The sequence below is a fragment of the Crinia signifera genome, chromosome 2 (genome assembly GCF_055691185.1).
Source record: "Crinia signifera chromosome 2, ASM5569118v1, whole genome shotgun sequence".
Lineage (NCBI taxonomy): Eukaryota > Metazoa > Chordata > Amphibia > Anura > Myobatrachidae > Crinia > Crinia signifera.
Window position 1 is genome coordinate 355,170,636 of NC_139218.1, and position 23,858 is coordinate 355,194,493.

The window sequence follows — 23,858 nt, forward strand, 5'->3', positions numbered from 1 at the left end:
GGAACTAGACATTGTCTATGAGTTATACCACACCCTGAACTGCATACATGTGTTCCTGAAATATTCAGACAGGAGCGCTGGTTTTTATTTGGTGTGTTCAATGGCTGTTGGGGAACAGGCTGCTGGACCCAGGCAAGTAGCAGGATTTCAAACCCACATACTGCATTCCACCAACTACTTTTAGGGATACAGATTAATATTTTCCCTCCAGTTTTTAGGCCACAAAAAAAAGGGAATTGTAGCAATTTATCAAATCATGTGTTTTGGGGCTGTGAGCCATAACCCATGCAAACACACTGGGAGCACATCTAATAGTTCTTAGAACATATGTACAAATATTTTGACGCCAGTATATGTCTGTGTCATATACAGTGTTTTTTTGGCTTTACTGGAGTAATACACAGAGCGAACCCACCTACTGCCTTCCGTATACTCTAAGCAGGCCTAACATTTGTAGGAGATGCTGATTACTTTGCAATATATGTTCACACTTTCCTATTCCCCTTCTACATTTGTTTTGCAGTTCTTTAACCAGGTCCTCATGCTTGGCAAAACCTCCATCAGTGACTTGTCTGAGCACGTCTTCGATCTGATCCTGGAGTTGTATAATATTGATGGCCACTTGCTCCTTTCTGTCTTACCTCAGCTGGAGTTCAAGCTCAAGGTAAATTCAAATCCACTTGTTTTTGTTTGCTTTGTTCGCTAAATATGGAAAGGCTTGTAAACATTTTATTTCGCCATTTTAAAAAAATATATTTTTTCTTTGTATAGAAACATTGTAAAGTATGGATTTGTATGAAATTAGTGCTAACATTGTCATTTGAAGAACAGTTGACAAATAGGAGGTAGTAAAAAACAACATGGAACAAACTTGTACAATATTGTTGCTTTTTTTTTTTTTTACATTTCTAAATACTCATCAAATACGATACGAGTCAATCTTTGATTTCAACCTTTAATGGTAGAGCTAAAGTACAGTTAAATATTGAGCTTCATAATACAAACTAGTTATTAATGTCGAATAGAATGTGACACTGAAACAATCACGCAAAAAGCATGTGAGCAGCGCTACTGTAAATTAATACCACAGGTGTTAAATTATATATAAACTTTACTCGGTGTCACATGAAATACACAATAAATGCATACAATAATAATAAAAGCAATAGAACCATAAAATTGATAAAGATCACTTGCTCACCTCAGAGGGTGGGGAAGAGAATGCGGATAATTAGCTTTTTGTAAGCCCTTGTGGAACGGAGTCATAGGTAAGTGCACTTTACCAGATGGTGTTTGTCGCCATAGACGGTAAGCTCCAGCATCCGTAATATCACAAGTTTAAAAATCGGGCATAAAATAATTCAAATTTAAAATAATCGCTTCAAACCACAATGCCTATGGAAGCAGCCAGGTACCAGGAAGGGTTAGGTGCTTTATGTGCTGCACTTGTATTACACTAGAGGTCATAGGTCACTGTGCACATTTACATAGAGCCATTCTTCATTTAATAAAGACACATTTTTTATTTATTTAATGAAACTTATGCCTTCTGTCAACACTAGTGTCTTCTAGTATTAATGTAATGGTGTGTACACACTGGCAGATATGGCTTCCGATGTTGACATCGGAAGCCATATCGCATGCTTTTTTAGGGCTTGCGAGCCCGATGCGCTGCCGATGCGCGCTCCTGTGTGAGCGCAAATCGGCAGCTAAATAGAGAGGGCAGCCAAGACTATATAGTGCAGATCTGCACTATATAGTCTAAATTGTGCCACTGCATGCCGTGCGATGTGAGTCCCGATGCGATCTGATCACATCTGGACTCGTAAAGCACGGCATATCGCCCCCGTGTGTACACACCATAACTCTATTTGAATTGTTTTTGTATTGACGAGAAGCCATGTGTAGGGGATGTAATTTTATATCTGGCTGGTTCCCTGTTTAGCAGCAGCTGACTGTTCCACAATGTATATACTGCACCAATTTGCAAGTATACCGATTTTGGGTACTTGTTTCCTAGAACGGCCACACCGATTTACATCGGGGTGGTCGTGTCGGAAAAATCGGGTCGATCGCATCGCATGCGATTTGGTCGCATGCGATGCGATCGACGCGACCGACCGATTTTGGACCAGATTTTTTTTTTAATGAAATGTAAATCGGGTCCCTGGGACCCGATTTTACATTGAATTCAATGTAAAATATTGCCAACCCCCCCAAATTTAACGTCGTACACCCCACCCCACGATAGACGCCAACCCGAAGCGTGGCGAGCGCAGCGAGCCCGCGAGGGGCGGCGGTGCGCGTCCTCCGACCTTTTCATTCCCCTACTATCCACTAGGGCGTGGAGTGAGAATAGAATAGTGTGGCGAGCGCAGCGAGCCACCGAGCCCGAAGCGTGGCGAGCGGACGCGGATACCTTCACAGGTAAACGCGTCCCTTCGCGGACTTCACAGGTGTCCTCGTCGCCACGGACACCTGTGAAGCCCGCGAGGGGACGCGTATAACTGTGAAGGTATCCGCGTCCCCTCGCGGGGCTCGCCACGCTTCGGGCTCGCTGCGCTCGCCACACTATTCTATTCTCACTCCACGCCCTAGTGGATAGTAGGGGAATGAAAAGGTCGGAGGACGCGCACCGCCGCCCCTCGTGGGCTCGCTGCGCTCGCCACGCTTCGGGTTGGCGTCTATCGTGGGGTGACGACGGGGACATCTATAATGTGAAATGGGTCATATTGGCCCATTTCACATTTTTCACATTTTTTCACTATTTCAATGTAAAAAAATATTTTAACATTGAACCCGATGGAAAAATCGGGGGCATCGCGTCGTGACCATTGTTAATGGTCCCGACCGACACGATGCCCCCGATATTTTACCTTTCCCGACACGATTTCAATGTTAAAATATTTTTTAACATTGAAGCCTATGGGGAAATCGCGGGCATCGCGTCGGTCGCGTCGGGACCATTGTTAACGGTCCCGACCGACGCGATGCCCCCGATATTTTATCCTAGCCGGCCAAATGGACCTGATTTCAAAGGAAATCGGGTCCATCGGGGGTAATCGTGTACCTTAAGTTAAGGTACACGATTACTCCCGATTGTGGCCGTGCTAGGAAACAAGTACCCGATTTTGTAATAAGACACCACATTATTTATGCTGGCTTGTACATGGTACATCTATGTTGCATCATCTATCTAGAGAACAAAGCTATGCTGCACATATTAACATACAAATAGCTGTTGCTTTTTTACTCCTGTACGGCGTTCTAAACTCATGCTGTGAGGTGTTCTGGGATGGAGCCTATAATATCGCGAACGACAACTTGTGTTGACTTGCTGTTACATCCATATGTAAGAAAAAGGAGACCAAAATATGCTTGTGCCTTAGATGCCTCATTTGTCTATTCCTGTGCTTGAATTCCAGACGGAGGCATTGTATGTACTGAATGCCTGAGTATCCTATATTCGTCTTCATGCCATTTTATGTATTCCTCTCCTCGCATACAGAATTACTTTTCAGGGATGCAATTTATGCCCTGTAAAGGCTATAAAATATGTTCCTCAGTTTAAACGCTCAGCGATATGGTTGTCACCATATGATGATGTCACCGGGACCCTGCCAAACATGCATATATCATCAGATTTGACTGCATGCTCGTTAACATTCCAAGGGAGCGTGCATCGTTAACGATATAGTGGGTACACACTGAATGGTATGGAATATTATATTGATATCGCTGTTGTGCATACATTCTTGGCAATCTATACAATTATTTTATCTGTACAAGATGAGCTTGGTCTCAAGAATGCATTCCATACATACTCCCTCCCAATGTCCTTCTATTATGAGGGAAAGAATACGTAACTTTGCTGTTTTTAACGGGTTTGTTTCTGTTAAAGAAGAAAGTGTTTTTTTTTTTTTTTTTTTTTACATAGTGGTATTTAGTAAAATTATGCTGTGAATATGTATGTTCATCTATTTGCATAAAGATGTTTTCGGCCTGTAAATCTGCAGGATTTCTCTATTGGCTGTTTTTAATTTGCATGTATCAAATATTTCTGTTTCTTAACAATATAGAGTAATGACAATGAGGAACGACTGCAGGTGGTAAAGCTTCTTGCAAAAATGTTTGGAGCAAAAGATTCAGAGCTCGCTTCTCAAAACAAGCCGCTTTGGCAGTGCTACTTGGGACGGTGAGTTTATTGCTACACTCCATTATTATCATTATAGGATCTTGCTTTATATGGCGTTAGCGGTTGTGTGTCTTTTTTAATACAGTACCTGTAAAGAGAATTTATTTAGGCACCGAATAAGAACAAGAATGGACAAACTCACGCAGGGGATGACCATAAATTTTATACAATTTTTTTTTTCTAATAGTTTTATTTGAATAGACAGGAAATACAGCAAAATAGTAAAAAGCAGATTTAACATAAAAATGAGTTAAAAAAATCTGAACTCAATAATTATGATAAGACGTATGTAAGAGGTAATAAAACAAGGGGTGATTAGCAGTGTGTTAGCATGTAAAAAATTTCTACACAAGGGTTAGCAGTGGTGTTATGTCAGTAAGGGCAAGCCGGGGCTGTCAGGGAGGGGTAGAAAAATTTTATACAAATTTATAGAAAATATTTGTAAATGGGTATATTAACCCCTTCCCGACATTTGACGTATATATAAGTCATGGCCGGGATGTACTTCCCGACACATGACGTATATATACGTCATGACTTTAAACTGTCACCGCGTCTATAGACGCGGTGACAGTTTAAACATGTCTGCTGTCCCTGACAGCAGACATGTCCCAGCATGCCCAGGGGGGGCGGCGATGCCTCCCCCCGTAGGCGATCGCTGCGATTGGCTGTTCAATGTGAACAGCCAATCGCAGCGTTTTCCTGTGTTACCGGCGAATCAGACGCTCGGTAACACAGGGATCAATCACCGCCGGGTGTGAGGGGGTCACCGGTGGTCACCGGTGATGACCACACCTCACCCCACCTGCCCCCAAGGCTGTGATTGGTCCGACGGATCAATCACAGCCATGGCGCATGATTTAAACTAACGGTGACTGCGCTGCAGACGCCATTCCGGTCTGGAATTGCGTGCAGAGCGGTCACCGTGCCAATCTGTCGTGATATACTGACCTGATCCTTGCCTGATACTTACCTGATCACCGCTGGTAGCGTGCTGCCAGCAGCTGGATGCTTCCTGGATCTTGTGACTTCCTGTGTGCTGCTGCTGCAGTGTCATAGTGACAGATAGTGACAGAGAGTGCTATATTTTGTGTCTGCTGCCCCCCCTTTTGTGCTGATCAGTATAACTGTGCTGATCAGCAACTTTTTGGGGGTGCAGGTTTTTTTTTTTAATATATATATACCTGTCAGTTGCACCAAAGGTTGTGCTGCCTGTGCAACTGACTGCTGCCCCCCCTTTTGTGCTGATCAGTATAAATTAACTGATCAGCAACTTTTTGGGGGTGCAGGGTTTTTTTTTTTATATATATACCTGTCAGTTGCACCAAAGGTTGTGCACCTGCTGCCCCTCACAGGTAATCAGTGTCGCATCACTGATCACCTTTTTTTTTTTTTTTTTTTTTTGAGGGTGCTGTGGGGTCTTTTTTTTTTTTTTTTTTTTACACACACTGTGATTTTGTGGGTGTCCTGTGGCCACTGTGCGCTGATCAGTGACGTACATCACTGATCAGCATTTTCGGCACAGGGTTGATCTATTTTTTTTTTTTTGGATCAAATTCCTGTTGCCTTTGAGCGCTGTTCAGTGACGGACGTTACTGACCAACATCTGTGCTCAATTTTTGGCGCAGGACCTTTTTTTTTTTTTTTTAACCCCTTCAAGGTTGTACCAAAAGCTGCCTTGAAGTTGCTGAGTGACGTACATCACAGATCAGCATTTTTGCCACAGGGTTGATCTAATTTTTTTTTTTTTTTTATTGGGATCAAATTCCTGTATAAAGTATTTTTTTTCTGCACTACATACACACTACACACTACATACCCCCCGTGTTGAAATAAAGTTTGTACCCCCCCTACACTATACACATGTTGAAACATTACACTTACAGAAACACAAAAATAAAAATGTCATCCCAAATGTCATCCCAGTCATCCAAAAGAATGTATTCAGCGGAGGAGGCATATGCCATGCTTGCCTCTGACTCTGACACAGCCAGTGATGCAAGCGGGGAATTTGAAGGATTCGTCTTAAGCTCCTCTTCCTCCTCTGGTGATGAGGGACCCCCTCAAAGACGCCCCCGTAGAGCAGCTGAGACCCCCCCCCAAATGATTGATCCCGTATGGACCCCACCACCAGACAATTTTGAGCCCCAGGTTCCTGAGTTTTTGGCCATCCCAGGAATCCAATTTGATTCAACAGGTCTCAGAGAAATTGACTTTTTTTCAAATTATTTTTCTTTGATGATTTTATAAATTTAATGGTGGACCAAAGTAATTTATATGCCCAGCAGTTTATTGCTCAAAACCCCACGTCATCATTTGCTAGGTGGACCCCTGTAGATGCAGTAGAGATGATGACGTTTTGAGGTCTGGTGTTACATATGGGCATAGTAAAAAAGCCAGAAATTAGGCAATATTGGAGTACAGATGTTCTGTACAGCACCCCACTTTACCGTATGGCCATGACTCGGACTCGTTTTGAGACAATCCTTAAATTTTTACATTACACCGATAATGCACAGTGCCCACCCAGAGATGATCCCACCTTTGACCGGCTATTCAAAGTCAGGCCGGTCATTGATCATTTCAGTGCCAAATTTGCAGAGATGTACATCCCTGAAAAATGTATTTGTATCGACGAGTCCCTTATACATTTTAAAGGAAGGTTTAAATTCCGCCAGTACCTTCCCAGTAAGAGGGCAAGGTATGGCATAAAAATGTATAAACTGTGTGAAAGCACCTCAGGGTACACCCACAGGTTTAGGGTATATGAAGGGAAGGATTCAAGAATTGAACCGCCAGAATGCCCCCCCTCCCTCGTAGGTGTTAGTGGAAAAATTGTCTGGGATTTAGTGCACCCCTTCCTGGATAAAGGTTATCACCTCTATGTGGATAACTTTTACACTATCATCCCCCTGTTTAAGGCCCTTGGTTCAAGAGGTACAGCAGCTTGCGGTACTGTGCGCAAGAACCAAAGAGGCCTCCCAAAAACGCACATTGCCCAAGTACTGAGAAGGGGTGAAAGCAGGGCACAATCCACCGAAAATATGTTGTTGGTCAAATATAAGGACAAGAGGGATGTCCTTATACTGACAACAATTCATGGAGACAGTACCACCTCCGTCCCTGTACGAGGTACCAGTACCCACACCTCAAAACCTAATTGTATCCTAGATTACAATAAGTACATGGGCGGAGTGGATCTTTCAGCTCAGGTACTGAAGACGTACAGTGCCCTGCGGAAAACAAAAATCTGGTACAAGAAGCTGGCCGTGTATATCATCCAGATGGCACTGTATAACGCTTACGTGCTATTCCGTTCTACCAGCCAGAGGGGGACATTTATGCACTTTCAAGAGGAAGTCATAAAGGGCCTAATATTTGGGAACCAGCAGGCAGAGGGCCCCAGTACTTCTAGTACTGGCCCCCGTATTGTACCAGGGCAGCATTTTCCTAACGAAATCCCCTCCACTGCAAAAAAGGGCAGGACACAAAAAAGGTGCAAAGTTTGATATAAAAAGGGAATAAGAAAGGATACTATTTTCCACTGTGAAACTTGCCCCGACAAACCCGGCCTATGTATAAAGGAGTGTTTTAAAATATACCACACATCTATGGATTATTAGGTTCATCATTTCACCGTGCTTCGGGGGTCTTGCTAATGCCACATAGCACCCACCATTCATTCCACCAGAATCTGAGCTGCAAAATCCAAAAATCACTCCTTCCCTTCTGAGTCCTGCCATGCACCCAACTGGTATTTTTTGGTCACATGTGAGGCATTGCCATACTCGGGAGAAATTGGGGCACAGATTTTGGGGTGCTTTTTCTCCTTCATACCTTATGAAAATGAAAAATTGAGCCAGAACTGCATTTTTGTGTAAAAAAATGTAATTTTTCATTTGCACAGCCCAGTTGTATCAAAATTGGTGAAACCCCTGGGGGTTTGAAATGTACACTATACCCCTAGATGAATTCCCTGAGGGGTGTAGTTTGCAAAATGGGGTCAATTGTGGGGGGGTTCCACTGTATTGGTGCTTTGGGGGTCTTGCAAATGCGACATAGCACCCACCATTCATTCCACAGAATCTGTGTTTCAAAATCCAAATATCACTCCTTCCCTTCTGAGTCCTGCCATGCACCCAACTGGTATTTTTTGGTCACATATGAGGCATTGCCATACTCGGGAGAAATTGGGGCACAGATTTTGGGGTGCTTTTTCTCCTTCATTCCTTATGAAAATGAAAAATTTTGAGCCAGAACTGCATTTTTGTGTAAAAAATGTAATTTTTCATTTGCACAGCCCAGTTGTATCAAAATTGGTGAAACCCTTGGGGGTTTGAAATGTACACTATACCCCTAGATGAATTCCCTGAAGGGTGTAGTTTGCAAAATGGGGTCACTTGTGGGGGAGGTTCCTAACTTTTAGCATCTTATGCTGCCTAGAACCCTACATGGTGCCTAAAAATTAATCTCATAAAAAGGAGGCTCCAAAATCAAGTAGGTGCTCCTTCTATTATGAAGCCTGTGGTTTGGTCAACGTGCACACTAGGGCCACATATAGGATATTTATGAAAACAAAAGAATTGGGGGAATCAATTTTTAGTCACATTTCTCTAGTAAAATCTTCTGTGTTCCTTAGAAAAATCTATTAAAATTGGAAATCTGCAAAAAAAATTAAATTTTGAAATTTCACCTACACTTTGTTTTAATTCCTGTGAAACACCTAAAGGGTTAACAAACTTCCAAAATGCTGTTTTGAATACTGTGAGGGGTGCAGTTTTTGAAATTGCATCATTTATGGGGGTGTCTCACATACAAGTCCCTCAAAGTCACATCAGGACTGAACTGGTCCCTAAAAAAATCAGTGTTTGAAATTTTCTTGAAAATTTGAGAATTTGCTATTCATATTTTCAGCCTCCCAGTGTCCAAAAAAATGAAAAGGAGGTTGAAATAATGATGGCAACATAAAGTAGACATATGGTCTTTGTTAGTTATTAACTATTTTGAGTGGTAGGATTATTTGTCTCACAAGCAGAAAATTGAACATTTTGCAAATCGCAAAATTTTCCATTTTTTTTACGACATTTTGGTATTTTTCACAAATAAACACAGACTGTATCGACCATAATTTACCACTAACTTAAAGTACAATGTGTCACGAGAAAACAATCTCAAAATCACTGGGATAAGTAAAAGCAATAAAAAGTTATCCCCACATAAAGTGATACATGTCAGATTTGAAAAAAAGGGCTCTGTCAGGAAGGCAAAAACAGGCTGCGGCGGTAAGGGGTTAAGGGAGAAGAGGGAATAGAAGAAAACCTATCTGGTGGGTACTGGTCACATTATATATGTTGGGTGAATTAATATCTTGCAGATTCAGAAATAAGAATTTTTTTTTTAATGGAAGAGCAGAGACCCCAATAGGGTGGTCCATATGTTCTAATAATAACCTCTTGGAATATTGTTTAATGCCCTCCATCATATGCTGCCATTTTGCTAATAATGTATATTGTATGTGATCCCATTCACTGCCCCAGGTGTACCCTTGTGGTGCCCTGACTATGGATGTGCACAGGACTGCGTATCAAATTGGAAGTAAATGACATACGATATTGCTCTTTTCACATGACTTATAGTCCCAATGGGTCGGACTGTATGAAGGCCAGATCATACTGCTGTATGAAGGCCTTTGGACTGCAGCTGGGGATAGTTAGGGTTGTATTTTGGGCTTAAAGTCAGCCATTTTCACTTTGATCTTTTTACCTGTCGATCATTCATCTCTACCTTTTTATCTGCCTTCTACCTCCTTCATGTTGAATATGTGGTGTCATCCTAGTCATGGTCTACCAAGACCTTGGGGGAGATTCTCTAAGAATCTTCGCCGCCCATCGCATTTATAATTATCACATATGCGATAATTATAGCAAAGGACAGCTCTTGCGTTAAGAGCTGTCCTTTGCGGTGAGAGTCGCCGGGTCCCAGCAGGTCCCGGCGGCTCCCCCTCCCTCACACACCCGGCGCTGCTGCTGCTGCTGCGCCGGGCTCTCCTCCTCCCTGCACCCGGAAGAGGATCAGTGCAGGGAGGAGGTCACAGGTCCGGGCAGCACAGCTCTGCTGCCCGGACACAGGTGAGAGGGGAGGGGGCGATGCGGGGGGGGGGGGGGGGGGGTCGTTGCGGGGCGCCGGTGGGATGCGGTAGAAGCCCATTGGCTTCTATGGGGCATCGCCAGATTTTTCTGGCAATGCCCCCCCCCCCCCCCCCCCCCCCCGCGTTAACCCGGCGGGGGATCCAAAAATGCGGTAAAACCCCCGATAACGGGTTTTTTACCGCATTTCTTGCTTAGAGAATCTCCCCCCTTGTCTATTACTCCACACTGCACAGGGAGGAAATCAAGAGGATTTTTTTGTGGAGCAAAGTCTGTTATTTTAGTGACATTTTAACTCCATTTGTAAGCGTTCTTGATGCCATCAAAGATGAATTATTTAGAGGTCCCAGGTCATATATATGACTGGGCCTTCGCATTTAAAGACTTGCACCCAACATTCATCATGTAGATGTTCTAGTACTATTTGCACAAAGGTCCACACTGCCAGCCTGAGATTATCCATCTTCACAAAACCTAATGCTAGAATGTAAAATTGTCCCATAAGCTAAACCAAGTGGGACAATGTCATTATTATTATTTTTTTTTTTTGTGCTGCAACATTGTTTTAGAATTCAAATTAATTAGTATTTGTTAATCTGTGTTAATCCAAAATATACTCAAGTGTACTCATACACCACTGCTTTTTTATTTGTTTTATAAGTATGTGGGGAACAGTTTCATGATTCTGTGTCTTGTATTCAGAAACCATGCATAAATGCTTTATTTTTTATTTTTTGACAGATTTAATGACATACATGTACCTATTCGATTGGAATGTGTGAAGTTTGCAAGCCACTGCCTAATGAATCATCCTGACTTGGCAAAGGACCTTACAGGTATTTGGGGGTGGGGGTATATTCACCTGCTTTGGGCTCCTATTAGATTCACTGTGTTTTTACAACAGTGTTTCTTCCCTAAATTGTATGACGGCACCAGTGTTCGCAAAAACCACCCAAAAAAGTGGGTCCCGGGGACCCTTCACTTCTAAAAATTGGGGTCCTACCGGACCTTTTCTGGGTCCCAACGGAATAAAGCCTCCTCTCCCCTTCCCCCCAGCATGGCTCATGTGGGGGGGGGGGGGGGGGGGGGGGGGGGAAGTATCATTTGGCACACTCGCATAAAGATACATATATACTGGAAACGATATAAACATGAAAACAGGGACACTGCGCGCCGTAGGTGCGAGCTAAAATTTTAGGGCATGTTTTTTGGGGGGAAGTGGTGTTGTCACATAGTAGTACACATTACAGCACATACAGTAATGTCCAGTACACTTTACAGCACACACCGTAATGCCCAGTACACATTATAGCACACAACGTTATGCCCAGTACACATTATAGCACACACCGTTATGCCCAGTACACATTACAGCACACATCGTAATGCCCAGTACACTTTACAGCACACACCGTAATGCCCAGTACACATTATAGCACACACCGTTATGCCCAGTACACATTACAGTACACACCGTAATGCCCAGTACACATTACAGCACACACCGTAATGCCCAGTACACATTACAGCACACACCGATATGCCCAGTACACATTACAGCACACACCGTTATGCCCAGTACACATTACAGCACACACCGTTATGCCCAGTACACATTACAGCGCACACCGTTATGCCCAGTACACATAGCACACACCGTTATGCCCAGTACACATTATAGCACACACTGTTATGCCCAGTACACATTACAGCACTCACCGTTATGCCCAGTACACATTATAGCGCACACAGTTATGCCCAGTACACATTACAGCGCACACCGTTATGCCCAGTACACATTATAGCGCACACCGTTATGCCCAGTACACATTATAGCACACACCGTTATGCCCAGTACACATTATAGCGCACACCGTTATGCCCAGTACACATTATTGCACACACCGTTATGCCCAGTATACATTATAGTACACATCGTAATGCCCAGTACACATTATAGTACAGTGATTTTTATTTACAGTATTTATTATAGCACATAAGTGCTGCTTACCTACATGCTTGTTGCTAGGCGTTATATGCTCCTTGCAGGGGTTATATGCTGGTTACCACAGGGGAGGGGGCGTTTTATGCTGATTGCCCCATGAGGTGGGGAGGCATTTTAGGTTCGTTGCCACAGTGGAGGGGGGGGGGGGGGGGGGGGGGGCGGCGGCGGCATTTTTTGCTTGTTGGGGAGGGGGTTGTCGTTTCCCAAAGGCTGGAAAACATGTCGACATGCTGCTCAGCAGAGTTGGTGAGCGGGCTATCAGCGCAGCGGGGGACTGGATGTGGCTGGAATAGCTGACACCCTGCTCTGAGTTGCTTTAGCCACATCCAGTCCCCCACCACCCTGACAACCCGCTCATCTACTCTGCTGAGAGCGGCTGTTACATCTGCATCCCATCCTGTCCCCCCCCTCTCAGCAGTGTAATGAACTTACATGGCGGGAGGGGGACGCACAGTGACTCGGTAACCTGCTCTCAAAATGCAGGGCGCGCGGCTTTAGGGTGCACAGCAAAACCTACAGTGATTGGCTGTCGGGTGGCCTCTATTCAATGATTGGGTCCCGGCGGCCGCTGCTGTGATTGGCTCGCAGTGGCTCACATGTTTAGTACAGCGCGTCCTCGGGGACCCCTTTAGTTTTAAAATCTGAGTCCCCGGGGACCGTTTTCGGGTAAAATACGCGATATACGCGTTTTTGCGAACCCTGCGGCACTTAATATTTTTCTCACTGGATGGACCGTTGTTAACTTCATTACTTTTGTTTCAGAATATCTTAAAGTGAGATCCCATGACCCAGAAGAAGCCATTAGACACGATGTGATTGTGTCTATAGTAACTGCAGCTAAGAAAGATCTTCTGCTGGTCAATGACCATCTTCTTAATTTTGTCCGTGAAAGAACTCTGGACAAGCGGGTAAGTGTGAATCATGGATGTTTGGACTGTTCTGCTAATATATTACTAGCATTTATGTTGTTTTTATTAAAGTGCATGTAGGGAAAAATAGCTCTAAATTGCACACCCTCAGTAATGAAAGGTGCCATCTGCTGAGAATGAAATGGTTTATACACAGAGAGAGAGAGGGTGCAAATGCGCTATGCGATCATTACATTACAATATATTATATAATAAGAGGTTGTTAGTATATCATTGGCCAGTGATGTTGGCCTGCCCACCAATCGTCCAGGTCACCTCTTGTTGAGCAGGTCCCTAACACTATGGGGTCTAGCATTTATGTTGTGTTTATTAAAGTGCATGTAGCCAACTTAAATGACACACAGTATTAAAGTGAGTTCTGCATGTGAAGGCAATTGGTGCATCCACAATAGGTTATATTAAAGTTCCAATCCACAACCATTCATCAGAATTGTGCATTGTCAGTGGCCTGAAGAAGTTTGTAGTTCACTTTATTTTTTGTTATAGTTTAGTCTTTGTTTATATTTTTAAGAAACTCCTGTGCTGCTCTTTTATGCTAAGAGTAAGTACAATGATGTTACTGGAAATACACAGCTGGTAATGATGATCAGCATGGGAAATGCGGATGTTAGAGCTCATTTAGGGGCATGCCAGCGAGATAGAGATATATCTGTATATTTACACTACCGTTCAAAAGTTTGGGGTCAGCCAGACAATTTCGTGTTTTACATGGAAACTGACTTATTTATCAAATGAGTTGCAAAATGAATAGAGCATAGTCAAGACATTGGCAAGGTTAGACTAAGGAATTTTTTTTGTTATAAGTAATCATATTCTTCAAACTTTGCTTTCGGCAAAGAATCCCCCTTTTTCAGCAATTACAGCATAGCAGACCTTAGGTGTTCTAGCTGTGAATTTGTTGAGGTAATATGAAGAAATTTCACCAGACGCTTCCTGAAGCATCTCCTACAAGATTAAATTGGCTTGGTGGGCACTTTTTGCATACCATACGGTCAAGCTGTTCCAACAACCGCTCAATGGGGTTGAGATCTAGTAACTGCACTGGCCACTCCATTACAGACCATACCAGCTGCCTGCTTCTTCCCTAAATAGTTTCTGCATAAGTTGGAGGTGTGCTTTGGCTCATTGTTCTGTTGAAGGTGGAAAGTTGCTCCAATCAAGAGCTGTTCACCGGGTATGGCGTGGCATTGCAAAATGTTATAGCCTTCCTTATTTAAAATCCCTTTTACCTTGTACAAAACTCCCAATTTTACCAGCACCAAAGCACCATCACATTACCTCCACCATGCTTGACAGATGGCATCATGCACTCCTCCAGCATCCTTTCACTTGTTCAGCGTCTAAGAAATGTTCTTCTGTGTTATCCAAACACCTCAAACTTTGATTTGTCTGTCCATAACCCTTTTTTTGCAATCTTTCTTTGTCCAATATCTGTTCTTTTGCCCATATTAACCCCTTCCTGACAGAGCCAGTTTTTGCGTTCCTGACAGAGCCCTTTTTTTCAAATCTGACATGTATCACTTAAGTGGGTATAACTTTTTTTTGCTTTTACTTATCCCAGTGATTTTGAGATTGTTTTCTCGTGACACATTGTACTTCAAGTTAGTGGTAAATTTTGGTCGATACAGTCTGTGGTTTTTTGTGAAAAATACCAAAATGTCGTAAAAAAATGGAAAATTTTGCGATTTGCTAAATGTTAAATTTTCTGCTTGTGAGACAAATAATCTTACCACTCAAAATAGTTAATAACTAACATAGACCATATGTATACTTTATGTTGCCATCATTATTTCAACCTCATTTTCATTTTTTTGGACACTAGGAGGCTTAAAATATGAATAGCAAATTCTGAAATTTTCAAGAAAATTTCAAACACTGATTTTTTTAGGGACCAGTTCAGTTCTGATGTGACTTTGAGGGACTTGTATGTGAGACACCCCCATAAATGATGCCATTTCAAAAACTGCACCCCTCACAGTATTCAAAACAGCATTTTGGAAGTTTGTTAACCCTTTAGGTGTTTCACAGGAATTAAAACAAAGTGTAGGTGAAATTTCAAAATTTCATTTTTTTTGCAGATTTTCATACATTTTTCTAAGGAACACAGCAGATTTTACTAGAGAAATGTGACTAAAAATTGATTCCCCCAATTCTTTGGTTTTCATAAATATCCTATATGTGGCCCTAGTGTGCACGGTGACCAAACCACAGGCTTCATAATAGAAGGAGCACCTACTTGATTTTGGAGCCTCCTTTTTATGAGATTATTTTTTAGGCACCATGTAGGTTTCTAGGCACCATAAGATGCTAAAAGTTAGGAACCCCCCCACAAGTGACCCCATTTTGCAAACTACACCCTTCAGGGAATTCATCTAGGGGTATAGTGTACATTTCAAACCCCCAGGGGTTTCACCAATTGTGGTACAACTGGGCAGTGAAAATGAAAAAAATTAATTTTTCATTTTCACAGCTCAGTTGTATCAAAATTGGTGAAACCCCTGGGGGTTTGAAATGTACACTATACCCCTTGATGAATTCCCTGAAGGGTGTAGTTTGCAAAATGGGGTCACTTGTGGGGGGGTTCCACTGTATGGGTGTTTCGGGGGTCATTCAACCAGAATCTGTGCTGCAAAATCCAAATATCACTCCTTCCCTTCTGAGTCCTGCCATGCACCCAACTGGTATTTTTTGGTCACATGTGAGGCATTGCCGTACTCGGGAGAAATTGGGGCACAGATTTTGGGGTGCTTTGTCTCCTTCATTCCTTGTGAAAATGAAAAATTTTGAGCCAGATCTGCATTTTTGTGTAAAAAAAATGTAATTTTTTACAGAAAAATGCAGTTCTGGCTCAAAATTTTTCATTTTCACAAGGAATGAAGGAGACAAAGCACCCCAAAATCTGTGCCCCAATTTCTCCCGAGTACGGCAATGCCTCACATGTGACCAAAAAATACCAGTTGGGTGCATGGCAGGACTCAGAAGGGAAGGAGTGATATTTGGTGGTGGAATGAATGGTGGGTGCTATGTCGCATTAGCAAGACCCCCGAAGCACCAATACAGTGGAACCCCCCCACAAGTGACCCCATTTTGGTCACCAGCTTTGGGAGGGGGGCTGGCGCTGCGGGGGGGGGGGGGGGTGGGAGGGGTACGTGTACTCTCTGGACTCCAGAGAGTACACATCCGGTGATCCTGACCCATATGGGCGATTTTTTATTGTGGAATTAAACCCTTTATTCTGACCGTATCAGTTTTGGGCAGAGTCTCATCCCCGCCAACCGGGTCCGACCGTATAGGTCTGTGCTATTAAATTTCTGAATAGTATATATGTACTTTAACGGTACACATCCAGAGAGTATACATCCTGTTGTCCTGTTTTATATGGGCAAATATTGTTGCGGAGCCTAAATCTTTTATTGAGATCTTATTCGGGTCTGGGGCAGTTCCTTATCCCCACTGATCTGGTCGGATCATTTCCACCTATGTAAATTTATATGTATTGTAATGGTATGCACTACTGAAGTACCTCAGAGAACCTGTAAAACTCTTTTAGCCTACATAAAGTGCCATTTGGTTGTTAAAGTTCTCTGCTTATAAGCCCCTGATGAAGTCACTTTTCTGACGAAACGCGTTGGGCCTGCTTCACCAAAAGAACAACACAAATAACTGAGAACTAATCATTATATGCTGTAAAAAGTGCTTTTGTTTTATATGTCGCCTTGAATTAGGCACCTTTTATTAAATTGTATGTAATTTACAAATTGTCTATTAATTTCTGATAGCGCACTCTGAACCTCTTTTCCTTATCTCTAAACTAACCGGGGTCCTGTCTAACAGGGGACCCTCAGAGTTTCTGCTACACTATTACTGGGCGCGGTTTGGGTATTCTGTATTTCTATATATATATATATATATATATATATATATATATATATATATATATATATATATATATATATATATATATATATATATATATATATATATAATTTCAGTACATTTTTTTTTTTAACCCATTGCTGCTGCGGCTTGCGGGGGGGTGGGGTGGGAGGGGGGATGCGCTGCGTGCTCTGAGGCTGCCTACTGCTGCTGCTGCCGGGTGAGTGCCGGGTGGGTGGGAGGGGGGTGCTGCTCATCGGTGGTGATCGGTGCTGTACTTAACAGCACCGATCACCACCGATCCCTGTGTTACCGAGCGGCTTAGCCGCCGGTAACACAGGAAACGCTGTGAATGGCTGTTCAGATTTGAACAGCCAATCACAGCGATCGCCGACCGGGGGGGGGGGGGCACCCCTGCCCCCCCTGGGCGGCGAGGGGGGATGTCTGCTGTCAGGGACAGCAGACATCTCCTAACTGTCACCGCGTCTATAGACGCAGTGACAGTTAGAAGCCATGACGTACATGTACGTCAAATGTCGGGAAGTACTTCCCGACCATGACGTACATGTACGTCAAATGTCGGGAAGGGGTTAATCTTTTCCTTTTATTGGACAGTCTCGGCTATGGCTTTTACCTTGCCACCCTGCCTAGAAGGCCAGTATCCCGAAGTCGCCTCTTCAGTTTAAATGTTGGTACTGGTGTTTTGAGGGTACCATTTAATTAAGCTACCATTTGAGGACCTGAGAGGTGTCTATTTTTCAAACTAATGACTCTAATGTACTTGTAGTCTTGCTCACTTGTACACTGTGGTCTCCCACCTCTTTCTACTCTGGTTAGAGCCTGTTTGTGCTGTGCTCAGCATGGAGTCGTACACACTCGCATGGAATTGCTTTCATTTCGAAGAACAAGAATAGACTGTCAAGTTTCACATGCAAATTTTCTTATTCTATCTGTTATGAGAGTATAATCAAACCCACAAATGTGATCCAGATACCCAACAAGCTCAAAGTAAAGCCAGTTTTATAGCTTCTCTAATGTGCAAACCTGTTTTCAGCTGTGCTAACATAATTGCACAAGGGTTTTTTTAATCATCCATTAGTCTTCTAACACTATTAGCAAATACAATGTACCATTTGAACACTGGAGTAATAGTTTCTGGAAATGGGCCTCTATATACCTATGTAAAATAAGGACATTTGAAGTGATCCCAACTTTTGAACAGTAGTATAATTCTTTAAATCTATTTTATTATATTACTGCAGTTATTGCACTCTTCTGTAAGCTATGATCCATATTAGAATACAGAAAATATCTATTTTAAAATCTGTCCACTCCAGGTGCCAGAATAAAATAAAATGGTAATGATCAAAGGAATAGGCTGTAATTCTGGAGATTGCAATAAACATATGTTTAGTTGCAGAAAGTACATTTTAAGTGTTCTCCTTTCTGATCCAAATATCCTATTAGGGGGCTCCTGTCTGGATACTCCATATCGGGATGTAACCTTTAAGCTGTAATAACATTTAGTAGGAAAAAATAATGAAGAAACATCTTTTGGGTACGGCACTGCTCACTCCCCCAATGTGTTATGCCGACTGTGTCTGCACTGGTAGTTAGTCAAGTCTTGTGTTATCTTGCCCGCTGACAGAGCATTGTCTTTTTGGGCAAGCAGCATACACACATCTGACAAAGGGAGCAACTGCACCACTCACTTGTGATCCCTGAGACAGACTACAGGCCGCCATGTTAATAACCATATGCAACACGTGGCTTAGAATTTGTGACCTGGCAGAGTTTATTGGAGTTGCTATTCTTAATGGGCCTTCTTTTTATATTGCACTTTGTTGGTGGGATAGTAGTAGCTATTATCTGATTGTAAGTAGTTTATACATGTAAAAAGTAATAACCACATACCTGACTATTTTTCTTCAAAATTGCGCAAATTGTGTTTTTTTATTTTTTTATTTAATGATTTCTGCACCTCATCCCATATGTCCATAAGCCCCCATTATATGATCAACTCCCTAACACACCCCTCTCCGCTCTTGGCCCGTGTAACATTTTTATTTTATTTTGTCCCACCCTTCCTCTCCCATAGGGCTTAGCTCCTTCCCCCAAATGTAGATCGCAGTGAGTGGTTTGTGTATCAAGGGACACTGATGATCAGTTCCTCATGCTTCCTTGGTGCATGCTGCAATCTTCAACCGCCCGGTGTCTACACAGGGGAACCTGGCACCGTCAGTTCTCTGCAGCAGCCGTATTTGGACATGCCCGTCTGTCTGCTGCCAAATAAGAGCAGCTGCCGTGGGTACCTGATCATTGCCGGCCACAATTATCAGGACACATTGGGGACGAGCCGTGTGTGCAGAAGGTCCATTTGATTTTGGTGGCAGTATCTGTCTGGTCGAATCCCATACAACAATGTCTAGTTATGGCCTTCCTGGCAATTGGTTAAGGGAGATGTTTTACATTGCTAAAGGCCCTAGGCAAAGCAATGCATCTACCCACCCGTTCACATGAATATATTAGATAAGAAAAAAAAACGTATCCCTCCTGTGGTACTGGATTGTCTCTCCATATGACTCGATACAGTGCACAGTTTTCAGCACTCTGATTGCTGGATAGCTCCAACCTTCCACCAATAAGCAAGCTGACAGCAAGTTGCTGGTTGGAGGTAGGTGGAGAATGCTGCACTCTAGTGGATGGCTGAAACTGTCCACTAATCAACAAACTGACAGCCATTCAGTGTCTAGATTGCAGCCTGTGCGCCAGGTAGAGAATGCGATCTGTCCACTTTTTGTTATTTACAATCCGAACAGCCCTTCCTCGCAGCTATCCATAGCAAAGCCTTTTACCAAGCGGTTCTCCGTCTAACAATATTCTGGTGTCAGATGAATAGGTCCTGAAAGAATACAATGGAAGTATTTTCTCTTTTTTAAATGTCTTGGAACGATACAATTACACAGTTTGCAATGGAGATGATACATATTCTGGTGTTTATGCTGTTCACATTTCTTAATAAAGATTGTAGAGCATTATCCCTTCAAGTCTGAGCCTGCTAGAACTACCAAATGTATTTTCTACAGAGTAGACTACATGCTGATGTATAGATCTCAGGGATGCACATTGGTTTGTTCCTATGCAGCCCATAACTACAACCTCAAGGCATTTTGTATTTCTGGAATGAAAACCAGTTTGGATATGCCCTTAACAATATTAATGACCACAAAGGAGTCACTGTGCCCATGTGTTGTTGCACTTAAGGTGGAAGTCTTTACTCGGGTGTTTGGGATGCTTATTCGGAAGTATCATTACTTATCATTATGTATTATTATCATACATATATTATCATTATAAATACTTATTAAGTATTCATTCACAAAATAATGTGTAAATGGGCCTTAGGGTGGGACTTAAGAATCTGATCACTGGTTTGCGGGGCGGAGCTGCATAGATCTCTTAGCCAGTTATCCAAGTAGTCTAAAATATACCCTTTATTCACACAACTTGCATCACTGGCTCAGAAATCTGAGTAGTCATCCGATTTCATGCGACCATGCTTAGATGGGCACGACCCACTTTACGGTCCCAACTGCATTTGAGGATCTGTTTAGCAAAAAATTAGGATGCTCATAAATGCATGATAACAATTAATTTTGGTATGGTATAATAAAACAAATATTTATATATTGATTAGCGTTCTAAAATCATGCTGTGAAATGGGTTTGATATTTCCTTCCTGTGTTTTTTTCTTCTCTACAGTGGAGAGTCAGAAAGGAAGCTATGATGGGTCTTGCTCAGATCTATAAAAAGTACGCCTTGCAGGCAGAGGCTGGAAAAGAGTCTTCCAAACAGATTTCCTGGATAAAAGATAAGCTACTGCATATATATTACCAGAACAGTATTGATGATCGGTAAGTGGCTTGTCTCTGTGTTCTTGTTTTGTTTTTCTTTTAAGTCTATGTGAACACTAACTATGGGGTATGATGACTTCTTAGACCCAGGGAACCAAAGAGTTGCAATTTCTTGAGAGCGTAGCAGCGGCTCCCCTCTGTACCTTACCTACTCAGAGCGGGCCAGTTTATTTTTTGGTGCCAAACAAGGAAGGGTACTTTTTAGTAGGCAATCTTTTTTTTTTTTCTATATTGAACAGTCAGAGCGGTCTTCTGACAAGCGGTCGAGGAGCAGCAATGTGATAGTGGTTTTCCCTATATCACATCTGATGACAAAGGGCTACATATCGCATCATCCTGCTGATTTTTATGTCCTCTGTGTGCTTAGGCTATGTGTGTACAGCCGACAGTACTGTTATATTCAACAATTTTGTGATGCTGGTTACTAGTTTTTCCCTGATGATGTTTAATCCGGTCACTTCAGAGCGGTTTGCCTTCTGTAGTTGTGAACAGAAAGGACACCGGTATTAGGGCTAATGGGCTAGACCTTGTAAACCTATTAGCAGCATTTAAGGTACCGCTGCTAACAGTATATCCCGCAATGAGTTCTAAAACTGATAGTGACGTACCGGTGCCTCATGTGAGCATGTGCCATTGTCTGCAGCACTCCACACAGCTTTCCCACTGCAGAAACTGGTAAAGACCCGGTATTGTTAAATTGGACTTTAAAACGGGTCTGAGCCTGAAACTCCTTTCCGACTGCATGTTGTAAATGGTATATTACTGGTTAATTACCGTTTTTGTACCTTTCACATTGAACCCGTTTTGAAAGGTACAAAAACGGTAATATACTACCTGTCCCCTGGTACCTGGACAAACCCCCCCACCCCTGGTACCTGGCAGTGCAGTAGGCAGCGGGGTGCCAGGGCTCCTAGTCGTCAGGTCCCCCACTGATGCATGAAAGCATCATGCACGAGTTTGATGCAGGAGGAGGCTGCAGCTGGTGCACAGACAGCGGGGGCACATGGGATCCAGGCAGGTCTGTGCTCAGGAGGAGGAAGCAGAGAAAACTGGTCCATTAGGAGATTGTAATTTCATCGGCGGTGATCCCTGCCGCGAATGGGAACTAGCGGGCCTGATCATTACATATGCACATATGTAACTAGCCGCTAATTAAATATGCACATATTTGATAAGCGGCTCAGCTACTTCCCATTCACGGCAGGGACCCCTGCAGATGCAATGACAATCTCCTAATGGAACCGCTTCCTCCTACTGAGCACGCACCTGCCTGGATCCCCAGGGTTGACGGGGGTACCAGCTGCAAGGTACGAGGGGGGGGGGGGGTGGGGGCGGCGGGGGTACCAGGGGAGGGGGGTGGAACGGGGGTACCAGCTGCAAGGGGGGGGGGGTTTACCAGCTGCTGGGTCCCGGGGCGGCAGGACAGATACCAGGGGGAGGGGGAAGACTATTGTGGGATCTTAAATACCGTTAAAGACCCTTTCACACTGCCAAAAAAATGGGTCCTAAACGTGTAGGACACTGCTTTTTACCCGTTTAACAAATACCGGTATTTGTTAAACGGGTAAAGCACCCTGGAGCTTTCCCACTGCAGCTCTACCCGTTTAAAAAGGCTAAAAAAACGTCAATTTACCATTTAAGAGCTGCAGTGGGAAATGGGTATTACTAAAGCAACATACACACAGGGCGATGCACAGATCGCTCAGCATACAGTACATTGCCTCATACACACATAGGGATGTGTGCTGAGCTATCTGTTCTAACCCAGTGTTTAATAATGCACATGCAGGCGATTTAACTAGATCTTGACTGCATGTGCTTAATATCTGCAATGGCGATGCATGCAATGGGCCATCTCTATGGGTCATACACACAGAGATCTGTGCTTCATTTCTAAGCGATCTAGACGGCTTAGTTATTATTGCTACGTGTATATGACTCCCCTAAGAATCACGATTCCTTATTTACAAGGCTTCATGCAACTTTGCAGTATCAGTTGGTTTAACACAAGAAGGAATACACAAACAAGTCCTATTTGGAAACCAAAGAAGGAAATTATAAGGCTGGAGTGTGAAGAAATCTGTGCAACTGCTATGTACAAGGAAACACTGAACTGTATAAGAGCCACTGATCTAGAGCAGGGATAGCCAACTCCAGTCCTTGAGAGCTACCAACAGTTAACGTTTTCCATGTCTCCTCACAGAATCACAAGTGAAGACATTAGCTCTACCTGTGGATCATTTATAATGTGTCAGTGAGTAATGAACACACCTGTGCCCCAGCTAGGTGATCTAGAAAACGTGATCGGTTGGTAGCTCTCGAGGACTGGAGTTGGCTACCACTGATCTAGAGGATAAGAATTATGGATCGCTCATTTCAGCAGTTTAAAATGAAATATTAAAATATACTTATTTTTCAGGTTGCTGGTAGAACGAATCTTTGCTCAGTACATGGTTCCTCACAACTTAGGAACTACAGAACGAATGAAGTGTTTATATTATCTGTATGCAACATTGGACCAAAATGCTGTGAAGTAGGTATTTCAGGTCGCTATGACTACCTTTTTTTTTTTTACTCCTGTGATTTTGGCAATAAACATTGGCAACATTTTCTCACTTTGGCAGAGCATTGAATGAGATGTGGAAATGTCAGAACATGCTGAGACATCATGTAAAGGATTTGTTGGACTTGATCAAACAGCCAAAAGTAAGTGATTCTCCTCTAGATATGCAAGTATGAGGCAACGGTAGAGATTTTATTTTTAGCCTATATATAAACATTGCGGCAACTACT

At 43.0% G+C, this 23,858-nt stretch overlaps 1 protein-coding gene across 2 annotated transcripts in view; it reads left to right on the top strand.

The window, feature by feature from the left end:
- PDS5B (PDS5 cohesin associated factor B) overlaps positions 1 to 23,858 on the top strand; it is a 103,463-nt gene that overhangs the window by 39,203 nt on the left and 40,402 nt on the right. For both annotated transcript variants that reach the window (XM_083169811.1, XM_083169812.1), the window contains exons 8-14: positions 524 to 664; positions 4,080 to 4,195; positions 11,083 to 11,177; positions 13,109 to 13,254; positions 20,914 to 21,065; positions 23,485 to 23,598; positions 23,690 to 23,771. In XM_083169811.1, coding sequence (XP_083025937.1) covers positions 524 to 664; positions 4,080 to 4,195; positions 11,083 to 11,177; positions 13,109 to 13,254; positions 20,914 to 21,065; positions 23,485 to 23,598; positions 23,690 to 23,771 — 846 coding nt within the window. The remainder of the gene's footprint in view (positions 1 to 523; positions 665 to 4,079; positions 4,196 to 11,082; positions 11,178 to 13,108; positions 13,255 to 20,913; positions 21,066 to 23,484; positions 23,599 to 23,689; positions 23,772 to 23,858) is intronic.